This window comes from Sphaeramia orbicularis, chromosome 14 (assembly GCF_902148855.1).
Source record: "Sphaeramia orbicularis chromosome 14, fSphaOr1.1, whole genome shotgun sequence".
NCBI classification, from domain to species: Eukaryota; Metazoa; Chordata; class Actinopteri; order Kurtiformes; family Apogonidae; genus Sphaeramia; species Sphaeramia orbicularis.
Genome location: NC_043970.1, coordinates 10,703,645 through 10,715,867, shown reverse-complemented (window position 1 = coordinate 10,715,867; position 12,223 = coordinate 10,703,645). Strand labels below are relative to the sequence as shown.

Below are 12,223 nucleotides of genomic sequence, written 5' to 3'. Positions count from 1 at the left end.
CGTTCAATCATTTTGATTGGTCGCTTAAGATGATTGGATGGTGTTTTTTCAGTCCTGTCCGTTCCACAGGTGACAAAACTTTTTTATTTTTGTGTTAGACCATTTAATTAATTGGTTGTAATCGGGTGTGACAGGGATTTTAAGCAATATAATAGAAAATGCTCCAGGAAAACATCTCACACCCCACCTTTAACCATAACTGAGCTAATCGCACTCCCTACGACACCTAACCTCAACATATGCTTTCTTAATACATAATCCCCCTCCCTCTCTCCTTCTCTTTCTCTCTCTTTCCCTCATCACACACACACACATACTCACATACATATGCACACACAAATAATAACCAGTCCTCTCTGTAGACCCCTCTACTTTAACAGTAATACTATAAAACTGTACATGTTGATCTGCCTGACTGTATGTCTGTTTGTGTTTGTCTACCGTCTGCCTGTCTGTCTCTTTGTCTGTCCACCCGACCATTCGTCCTCGCCCGTCTGTACAATTGGTCCAATTTTGTCCAATTTTGACTGATTTGTCCAATCAGTTTATATTCACGATATTATCTGCTCAGTGCTTACTTTACTATATTAGGGCTATCACAGTATAAGGGATGGGGTGGATGTGGGTCAGTTGGGAGTAATCACAGTAAATAATTTAAATTTAAAAATAAAGTTGTCCTCCGATGAGGGGTGGTGGTGGCAAGCCAAAAAAGAGAGAGAGAAAAAAAAAGACTATGGATATATTCAGTATTATTCTCTAACATTGTTGTTTAGTATGGATCCTAATAATCGTCATAGTGTCTTTTTTTATAATCATTATTCAGGGCAAAGGAAATACAAAAGTTTGCACTCCCACAAAAACTGTGACTCTTATAATAATAATACTTGTCAAAATCATGTCAACTTTTCCTTTTTTTCTAAATGATTCCATGTTCAAACTAACATTCACCTTAAAACTTAGTCTATTCCACGGAAACAGAAACACCATTCTTTGAAAAATTATGGAAATTACAGTGCTAAACAAAACTGTTCCAACATCTTACAAAACTATTATTTATAGACCCAACAACACCAACACAACAACCACTTATTAACAACTACCGCTTTATGTGAGACCGATAACGTGAACAAAAAAATCATTTATGCATTCAAGTAATTTTCTGAATATACAATGAGTCACTTCACTTCAAACATCCTCTAAAGAATCACAAATTTAAGAGTATTATCCCTCTGCATAGACACAGCCCGTCCCCAAACGGTAAAGAACACAACATCTCACACAATTATAATGGGATGTCTGCCTCCAATGGGACAAAACAGAACAATAAACATGTTTGTGTCTGTTACAGATTTTACAATGGAGTCCTTTGGTGGCTTTGTAACACACGCTCACACACACTCTCATATGAATGCTAGCCCTATAAAAACGGCATCATGGCTTTCCCATGGGCGCCGGCACTTTTCCCTTTCCCCTCCACCTCCTCTCCTCTCTGCATCCTCTCTCCCTCTCTGTCTTCCCTCGCCTCACCCACTCCCCTGAGGCAGATTAAATACAACCACACCTGTGATCATTCCTCATTTGTGAAGCCTCCAACACCAGTGGTCCAAAGGGACGCCATGCACAAACCGACCAGAACCACAGCTGTGAATTGCTGTTTTTTTTTTTTTTTTTTTTTTTTTTTTGCTGCTAGGTTGGTAAATGCCCTACAACATACACAGATAAGATGTTGTCATGCAGTACTTATTGCATAAACAGGGATGCAGGTAGACACAACAGTGCTCAATTAGTTATGAGGTGCTGCTTTCCTCGCTTGGTAAACTTCCTATGGCTTATACAGATTGTGTTCTTCCCAGAAGATAATCGCTCTTCACAGTTCTTAAATACACAAGCAGAAGAAGTAGGTGCAGAAACAAGACAATAATAAAGAAGGGCCATTTGCACTTGTAAAGCTGTGCAGGGCGGTGTTTATACAGCATGTGAAAATGTTGGAACAGGAGGATGAGAACTAAACTGGTATTACCTGAAAGAGTCACATGAATCTAAATAAACTCACCTGAAGAGTGGGGTGTGTTCTGTCCAGGTTCCCCCATGTGAGAACCCACACCTGGTCATGTGACTTATCATACAGCAGCTTCACTGGGAAAGGGTCTGTTGCTACTGCCTGTGGAGAGAAAGAGGAGGACTAATTAAGAATAACGCCATTTTACGCATGTTTCCATCCACAGCTTTTCCAGTTCGGTGCACTACTTTATACAGTAACATTCAACATGGTAAATGAGGATCTACTACATATACAGGTAAGAGGTATTTTGACCAAAACTTGAAGCTGCCTGACATCTTTTGACTCCTGAACCAAACCGACAGCCTGGACTATGTAGTATTATTTCACACTCTCCTCTGTTTTGTCAAAACCTATATCCAACATTTGATTCTGCAACTCATCATACAGCCTGGCATTTTGCTGCAGTTTCGATCTAATATGGCCTTTTTGTTTGGTTTCTTGTATTAATTCAGTGAATGTTGCTGCCTCTTTATTTGCACACGTACAGAGACACATAGATATTCACCGAATAAGTTTCCATTGCACTTATGCAAATTTACCTTTTACTGATATGCCACCATTTCCAGCTCTACCAAACATTACAACTTTTTTTTTTCCAAGTTTTTGCAAATATTTATTACTATATAAATGCTCCATTATTGCTGCTGTGTTTACATCTCATTTAGCATTCAAAAGGCTTGGCTCTTTCTCACTGAAAGTACTTAAAAGTGTTTTGGTTTTGCTATTGAAAGCAGAGTATCTTACATTACACAGACATTAATGTGTCACTGACTTTAAATACTGCAAAATGCAGCAACACTAAAAAATGACTGAAACACCTAATATACATTTATGTTGGCTTTTTCTCTATTGAATCAGTGATAAATGTTGCGGTGTGCTCATTGGTACACATCTTCTCTCACATTATAATTTATTAAAGTTGTTATATCAATAAACCTATATTTCCACCAGTCCCAAGCATTAAAACTTTTTGCAGCAAATCTATATTTTTTAAAAATTCTTTCCATTGTAAGATCTAGTCATGACACCTCTGTATATGAAGGTGTATTAGTGTGAGATAACTGGTTGGCCATTAAACGTATTGAACTTTAAATGGTTTGGGAGGAAACATGATCTTTTACCTTGTGACTCTGGATACAGGCTGTAGAAAATGTACTCTGAGGTAGGGGATCAGATATGTGACTGACAGCTCCTACAGGAGCGATAATTTTTTCCATAGCAACATGAAACAAAGTCAGCTCTTCTTGCAGCTTTAAGTCCAATATAAAATACTAGTGCATTGACCTGTGGGGAACCAGGGGTCATATTAATACTGATATCTAGGGACTGAAGTAAGTGAATGTGTCGTTCCTGTTTTTAACTTCATTTCCCATCATGCAGTGTGTTACTGTGCTTCCTGTCAGCCGAGCAACGTGATTGTAAGGTTACTGTATTCTACAATGACTAATATCTCCCAAAATAGTGGTCGTATCAACTTGCTGAGATATTAATGTGGAGATGGGACTATTCCTCAACTGTAGGTACCAAACTGGCCAGTTAAAAACATCTCAATTTCAATCATGCAGATACACACACACACAGACGCTCTGAGACCTTCCAGTATTATGATATAGACTAGTGCATTGACCCGTGGGGAATCACAAGTTCTAAAGGTGGTAGTTTTTATGCTAGGGACAGCTGACTTTTGGGAAAAGATGTTAGTCTATATTTTAGAAGCAGTGACATAAAAATTGTTTGGTAAATTATTCTTTCAAATTTAAATGACAATTAATATATTAATACCAATATCTAGGGACTGAAGTTAGTAACTGCGTCCTACCTGCTCTTACCTTCATTTCCCGTCATGCAGTGTGGCGCTGTGCTTCCCATCAACCAATATGGGCATAGCAACGTGATTGTAAGGCTACTGTATTCCAAAATTACTAATATCTCTCAAAATATTGGTCTTAGCAACTTGTCATTTTTGCTGGTCTCTTCCTTGGCTGTGAATGCATTGTTCCTGTTTTTAACTTCATTTCCCATCATGCAAGACTGACAGGACGTGCAGGGCTGCTTCCCGTCCTTATCCCTGGTAACTGCTTAGCAACATGAATTTAATCAGTCCCTCCTGACTTTAAAAAGGGAGTTTTAAAGAAAAAAACATATTAATGTGGAGATGGGACTATTCCTCAACTGTAGGTACCAAATTGGTCTGTTAAAAACGTCTCAATTTCTCAGAACTGCACAGATATGCAGACAGACAGACAGATGCTGTGAGACCTTCCAGTGTAAAGGTAAAGATTATGGCAAAGACATAAAATCAATATAAAAAGAAATATAATATGAGACCAGTGGGACAATCTGGAACAAAGTCAGTGTTGCTTCAGATGGAAATGTGTCCTCAGCACTAATTTTCTAAAACTGTAGCTCGGCCAAGTCCAACTGTTTGGTGTTTTTCTGAACAGTTTAATTGTTCATATTTAGGGCTGTGTTACTGTGTAAATGTTTTATTAATGTGTGTGCTGGTTGATTTTACATCTGATTTACAATTCACTGTGCTGTTCTTATTTATTCTACAGAGGAGGGGACAGTTAGAAAATTATATTGAAAATATGGTATCTTATCAGCGTTAATGGGCCTTTTAAGTGAGATATGATTTCAGGTCTGTATGTGTAGCTGACATATTCACAGATATTTACATTTACAAATCAAAAAATACAAGTAACAGCATAGATGGGGTTTCCATCTCATATTTTTGACCATAATCGTGAATAATTTAAGTGGGTTTTGAGACATTATCTTATATTGCCGCAGATGTAAACACATTTTGATGGTATCTCAATAGTGAATCAAGTCAGATATTCTGTAGGTGCTACTTACATTTTGTTTTGTTCAAGGAGGAATAACTCAGTTATCACACAACCATAATTTCAATGTATGGCAGATCCCTGATTCAAACAGCCAAACACAGGAAAGAGTAAGAGCTTATCTGACAATTGTTGAAATATTGAGTAGTTGTATATGTCAAAACAGATGTAGAAACTGAAAGGTAAGGTGGGCAGAACATCCACACTGCAGAGGTTAGATGAATAGAGGGTTTAGTGAGAGTATCTGACACAGCATCAGGGGAAAGAAAAGAAAGAGCAGAGAATAACTAACAGAGACAGTGAAAGGGAAGAGAGAAGAGCGAGATCAGACAGACAGGAAAAAGAGAGAGAGGGTAGGAAAGAGAGAGGAGGGGGGTATTCAACCTCAGGCCTGGTGCAATGTCAACAACAAGGAATAACACAATCCATTACCCTGCTTCTGGCCGGGTGGACAGGGAGCTGCTGACACCCTCACCAGTGGAGCGAGACCACAAGCTCTGTGTTCAGTAATGGGAGGTCCAGCCCTCTGCTCTCCACTGGTCAGCCAAGTGTCAACTCAGCATGTGTGTATGGAGACTTTGTGGAGGTTGCTGCGAATTTGCCTTTGTTGTTTGTGTGCATTTAGCTTTCTACACGATGGAGGCTAGAGGTAAAGCTGAGGTCAGTCAACAATTCAGGAAAACTGGCAGGCAGTGAACCAGCTTCTGTGTTCACATCAAAAAAGCTGCATTACTGTCGAATCATTTGCTGCGGTGACGTGGAGAATATTTCATCAATGAAAAGTGTACCAGTACTGGTCATGCTTACCACATTAATTGTGCTTTGTCTATTACTTATAAGCAAGAGAGGTGTAAATTCAGTAAATTCAGGTGCCGTAAATGCACCACACTGGTCCTTTCTACTACGCGAATTATGGGCGGGGGCAGAACCTATGGGGAGCAGCCATTGCCCACCGGAAGTTACCTTCCATCGTTGATTCCGGGTGATCGAGTGTGAGTAAACAAGCAGCAGTCAGTGAGCAAGATTGAGTGGAAAGCAAGTGTTTGCACTTGTTGTTTGTGAAGCCGTAAGCTTTGCACTCCACCATTGTCCTAAAGAGGTGACCCAGAACTGGCCCATAATCAACAGCTCAGCATCACAACCGGTGCTGGAACAACTTGTGAGGGAGGCAACGTGTCGCGGACCATGCCTGACTAACAGAGCAGTGACTTAGTACTTGTGCGCATTGGACAACAGGCTATAACAAACGTTATTTGATGGTACCACTATTATAGGTGATCTTTTGAAACAGCTAGCAATGAAAATTCAATACAGGTACCTTTTAAATGAAATCAGTCAGATCAGACTTTCTGATTAAAATGGTTACATGGATGAGGGATCTGATAAGCCTCAGTTGCCTACATCCATAACAGCCTGCACACTGATGACAAAACAGATTGTTTTTTCCAGGATAATCCTTATAATCACTTGTAAGTTCTCCAGTGTCTCTCTTCTGCTCCTCTACAGCAGCAGCAGTGTTCAGCACTAGGGCAAAGTCAAGGGAAGGTTAATATCTGGCCAAAAAAATTGAATTACAATTATCTACACCAAACTTAGATTTTTTGGTAGGTATTTACTTATATTTTCCAGAATATGTATTCTGAAATGAGAAAAAAATTTGTGAAAAAAAAAATTGAGTCTTATGAGTGTGAATGTTTGGAAAGTGACAAAGTTTACTGCCATCATTCTGGGTTCATTTTGTCAACTCATAAATAAACTACCTTTTTTCCAAATACATTGATATTTCACTATTATATTATTTATGTCATATTCCAAACACAGTGTTAAAAATTAATAAATGCATATACCTATGCAAAATACACTTGAATATCATATTAATATTATTTGTATGTTGTAAATATTGTAAAAAAAATATGATATTGATAATTGAAATAAAAAATGTTTAATTTAATATTTACTTTTGTTGTCCATCTGTGACACTGCCATTTGTCAAAACTCTTGCTATTTAGGTATGATAAAATATTTTTTTCTTCTAAACAATTATTAGGTTGTAAAATAGAGGGTTTAAGGTATACACTGAATAAATTTTAGAATGAAAATGTGATAGGAACTTCACTTTTGAGAAGTTTGTAATTCTTGCAAAAAATAGATGTTATTTTTTGTTCATCCATGATGCAGTAATTTTTGATATTTTTCATTTAAAAATATTTGAAACTAAATTTTGCCATTTAAGTATGTTCAAGATGGCATTAGACCTTTCCAATTATGTGTAATATTTGTCACATGTTGAAGCTTTAAGATCATTGTGGATTTGAGAGGTATTTTCTGTCTTGTGCTGTGGTTGGTAAACAGAACAGATGTTCACAGAAGCGGGTGTCTTCACTGCAGCACTATCTGGCTAATGCTAAAGTTATTGCTATTAACAAGTTTCAACCAAGTTTGAAGTCCAGTCAAATTGTAAAAATGTCAAAATCATATTAAAGACAAAAATTTATATGCAAACATTCAAATTATTGGATTTCAGACTTTTAAGGACAGCAGTGACTATCCATGTCACAGTATTTAATCAGGATCTACCTTTTTTGACATATGCAAAGTGGTTCTGTAGACTGTTCATCTTAATCAAAAAACTTTTCAAGCCTCCAGGTCCACTTCAGATCAAAGAGATGAGAGGAGCTGGTACTTGCAAAAGTCTGATCTGTAGCCATTATGGTAGGGAGATGGTGCATGATGTCCATGGCTGCGACTCTGTCACCTTTTCATGTATCTCTGTACGTGAACATAATTTGCAAGATTGCAAAATATAAATAAGGACAGAGACGGTGGGACAGTGGGACAATATTGCAGCTACATTTATGGTACTGATGAAATACTGAAAACATAATGGGGGTTGAGAGCAGTACTATTGTTTAGAGGAGTCAATACTGGTTGTTGTACGCAGGGAAAGGACTACTCAGACAGGTGAACCACAGCCAATAAATATGAAAGAAACTGTCATGGTCTGCGCTGGTGTTACTGCCGGTTCCTCCCTTTCCACTTCCGTCCACCCTCACTCAGCTGTGGCGCACCGCACGGCTGCAGCGCATCACAATCAAGCTTATTACCTCCACCAAGGAGGTTATGTTTTTGCCAGCGTTGGTTTGTCTGTCTGTCTGTCCGTGTGCAGTGTTTATTCTGGCACAAGGAACAAATGATTAAATTTTGGTGGTGATCAGGGGGGCACTGATCTGCCTTGGTGGAGGTCTGCGCTCTCTGAGTGCTTTTCTAGTTTCAGGCTTGGTTCCACAGCCATGCAGCGCTGGATCATTGTCATTTTCACCCTCGCCATAACCCGGACTCATCACCCTCTTCATGGACTCTGACCTTCACCACCCCCAGGTTTTATGTTTGTCCTCACATTTGTGTTTTGTTAATAAATCTATTTTTCTCATCAGCACTGTACAATTGAGTCCAATTACTCTCCACCTTCATGACTGAAACATGCTGCATTGCACAATGTTGTTAAACTGGTTCACAAAACTGCAACCTATACCTGTAACATTCTAAACATTCTGTTTTCATCTCATAGCGAATATTTGGTCTGAGCTGAACTTTAGAAGGTTGGGGCACTTGGTAATCTTTGAAAAGTGCAGTGCATAATTGGCATCTAGACATGAGGTTGCAGATTGCAACCGAATGAATCACCCTCCACTGGCAAAAAAAGTAACAAAAGAAAAGAAAAGAAGGAAAATAAATATAAGAAATATAATAATAAAATGAAAAAAGTAAGAAAACCCATCTCTAGAGATTTGGTCTGTCTTTTCTGGGCTCAACATTTAGATGGAACGCAAATGAAAACATTACTGTCAATATTATTTTCTATTTCTGCATTCAAAGCCCCTTGGATTTTACACTCTGGACCTTGAACATCTCCTCCATGAAAGTTGTTTCAGACACAAATACAGAAATTAAAAAAAAAAAAAAAGAGTTTCAAGAGTCAAATACTACCGCTGGCAGTGTAAAAAGTGTGCTATGCAAAAACAAAAATGCTAAATCAAAACCCAGGCTACATAATATCTCAGAAGCGCCCCCCACTGATTAACCAGAACACAACAGAAAGCACCACATTGACTTAAAGTAAATACATAACCAGAGGTTTTCGCCATCTGGCTTCCTTTTTTAATTAGTCAATGTGCTGTTAGTTTTCAGACCCAGTGGGAGGCTTAGCTGGCACATGTCTGACATGTCAGAGTCAAGGTTAGTTCCCTGTGTTGAGAGAAATAACAAAGGTGCTCTTTTTTGTGCTGAACAGTGTGAGAAACCATGAAAGCCTTCATCCAGAGCAGTCGTTCTTAACCTTGTTGGAGGTACTGAACCCCACCAGTTTCATATGCGCATTCACCGAACCCTTCTTTATTAAAAAATAAAATGATTTTTTTCAAATTCAAGACACAGGTATATGTTTTACTGGTGCACAAAATGAACCGTGCATTAACATCACTGTGTTCAAAGAACAAAACCAATACAGTGCATGAACTCACAACAAATTACATACCTTTTCACCAAGACATGACCTTTTTTAATACTGCCACACTGAAATGGGTTTAATTTTTAACCTTATGTATTCCAATAATGAACTTATTGTATTTATGCTATTTATCATTTTTAACATTTTAACACACACCCATCACCTAATTTCCATCAGGCTACAATAATAATGAATATTTACTGCAAATCAGTGTGACTTCTGCTGTTGCCTTTGACAGACCAGTTCCGAAATGCGTGGCTTCACCTTGGCAGGTGCCACTCTCTTTCTCCATCTGCGACGGTGTGTCGGTCATCACATGATTGTAACTGACCAGTGCGGTGACTGAAAATGTAAACAAACACTACACATGGCTGCCTCCGTGGTTAACAGGAAGTAGCAAAAGTCATAACAACAATGTGGAAAATAATTCATCGTCAGACGAGTGGAAGAGATTATAAACACTTCCGGATGTGCTGTAGTGCTATAAGCAACAACAATACACTGCGTATATTGGATGTCAATCAGAGAAAGAGTCTCCGAAGCCGTTTGTTTACATACATAGGCCTAGCCCGACACACACACCCGACAAATGAGTCGAGTGTGTGTCTTGACCTCCGCCGAACCCCCGAGACTGACTCACCGAACCCCTAGGGTTCGATCGAACCCAGGTTAAGAACCACTGATCTAGAGTTTGGTGTTGGTGCCTTATGGCTTTGGCTTATGACTGTTATTGAAAGAAGGGTGGCTATATGGGTCACAGATTCATTTTAAATGTTGAGATGTTTATTATTACTTTAACATATGAAAATAAATGAGTGAGATGGAAACATTTTTATTTTTCATTTAGTTGAATATTAATTCTGCATACTAATAGTTGGCCAATAGTTGTGCATACATAGATATTCTCCTAAGAAAACCAGAGCCTTTTACTTTCTAAAATACGACCAATGTTCCTGTATCTTACCAGCATGTTCTCTCAAGAATCAGTAACATGTTGAATGTGTGAGGTTGTCAGGTTCTGCTGCAATGTTAGAGCTCTGTGGTGCTGATGCAGGAGATCAGTCTCCCAATAGAAGTGGGTGATACTTTCACTGGAGGAGAACTCAACCAATAGAGGGTATGCATGTGATGTCACCGCTAGTGGAAGTCATCATGGTTGTGCCCACTGAGTGGCAGAAAGAGGAAGATGAGTGACAGTGTTGGCTTATACACCGTCTAAACTTAAGAACAATATTCAATAAAAAATGGGGAAGAGCTGCTGTGCGACTGATTGTATGAACAGGTTTGAAAAGCAGTCAGAGCTATCGTTGTACATGCATCAAAAGACAAAGGAAAAAGAAGCAGATGGGTCCACAAATCCAAGAAACCAAACCTAGATTTGTGGATCCTGTTTGGTGTCAGGTTACATTAATTTATGCTGTATTTTTGGGTAAAATCATACCTTAAATGACATATTGTTTTGGCTAATGTTACTTCCTAGTAAAGCTCTTGGTTTCATGATCAGATCTTTCATGGTTTTTGTCTTCATTATGTCATAATGAACTTTGTGCTCTACATGATTTGTAAACTAACTTAAACTGAGGCTAGCCTAGTTATTAGCTTACTGGCCGACAGGCCTTAAGCTATTGTCGTCATGTGGCGTCTGTCGTCTGTTACAGAACTTCCAATCGTCTTCTTCTCCAAAACTACTATTCCGATTGAGTTCAAACTTGGTATACAACTTCTTATGATCATGTCAGCAAAAGTTAGTGAAATTATTTGGATCCGGATCTGATTCTGGATTTGGTGCGACTTTGAAAAATTCCCCCATTATAAGAGATAGGAAGTGGATCGATGCAATAACTCAGTAAATATAAATGATATCAAGTGTAAATTTCTACAGTCCAGCCCTGATGGGGAGATGACCAAAACATAATGGCCACATGCTGATCAGGATCTTCTTCTGGATCCGGGAACTTACGGAAAATTTAACAAGGGCTCTTATGGGGAAAAAATTTAAATCGTCTTCTTCTCTGAAACTCCAGTTCTGATTGACTTCAAACTTGGTATACAGCTTCTGTATGATGATGTCAACACAAGGTATTGAAATTATTTAGATCTGGATCTGATTCTGGATTTGGTGCGACTTTGAAAAATTTTCCCATTATAAGAGATAGGAAGTGGATTGATCCAATAAATCAGTAAGTATCAATGATATCGAGTTGGAATTTTAATTTTTACAGATCTGATTGGAATATAACCAAAACATGGGCTATTTCTGTACTATAATAAATACACATAACTGGGTGATACTAAATGGCATCTGGATACATTTCCCAAAGCTTTTAATTTGGCCAGTAAGCTACAGGGCCATTGGTCCTATTTTTTTTTAAATATGAGGGTACTGGAGAATAAAGCGTGTTAGGGCCACATAAGAAAATAAAAACGCTTGTCACTACGAGAATAAAGTCATAAAATATCAGTATAAAACCCATAATTTTATGATAATAAAGTTGAATACAAAAACAATCACAATGTCATGAGAATAAAGTCGTTGTTATAAAAAAAAATCATAATTTAACAAAAATGTCACTCGTTTATGAAATTAAAGTCGTCATATTCTGACAATAAAGCCATAATATTACAAGAATAATGTTGTAATTTAAAACAGGTGGGGAAAATATCATAATTTACCAGAATAAAGTCGTACGGTGCTCGTCCACAGCAGTAGTATCTGTGTTGTATAAAGTACTTGATATGAACTAGATGTAAATCTCCTCAGTACCAGTAAATCATGCATATATTCACTGGGGTCAGTACACTGTCTAC

The 12,223-nt window shown here is 38.2% G+C and overlaps 1 protein-coding gene across 2 annotated transcripts in view; it reads right to left on the bottom strand.

Moving 5' to 3' along the window:
* fstl4 (follistatin-like 4) overlaps positions 1 to 12,223 on the bottom strand; it is a 450,022-nt gene that overhangs the window by 19,184 nt on the left and 418,615 nt on the right. For both annotated transcript variants that reach the window (XR_003937211.1, XM_030153338.1), the window contains exon 14: positions 2,054 to 2,161. Coding sequence is in view for 1 of the 2 variants with exons in the window: in XM_030153338.1 (XP_030009198.1) it covers positions 2,054 to 2,161 (108 nt within the window). In the remaining variant the exon portion in view is untranslated. The remainder of the gene's footprint in view (positions 1 to 2,053; positions 2,162 to 12,223) is intronic.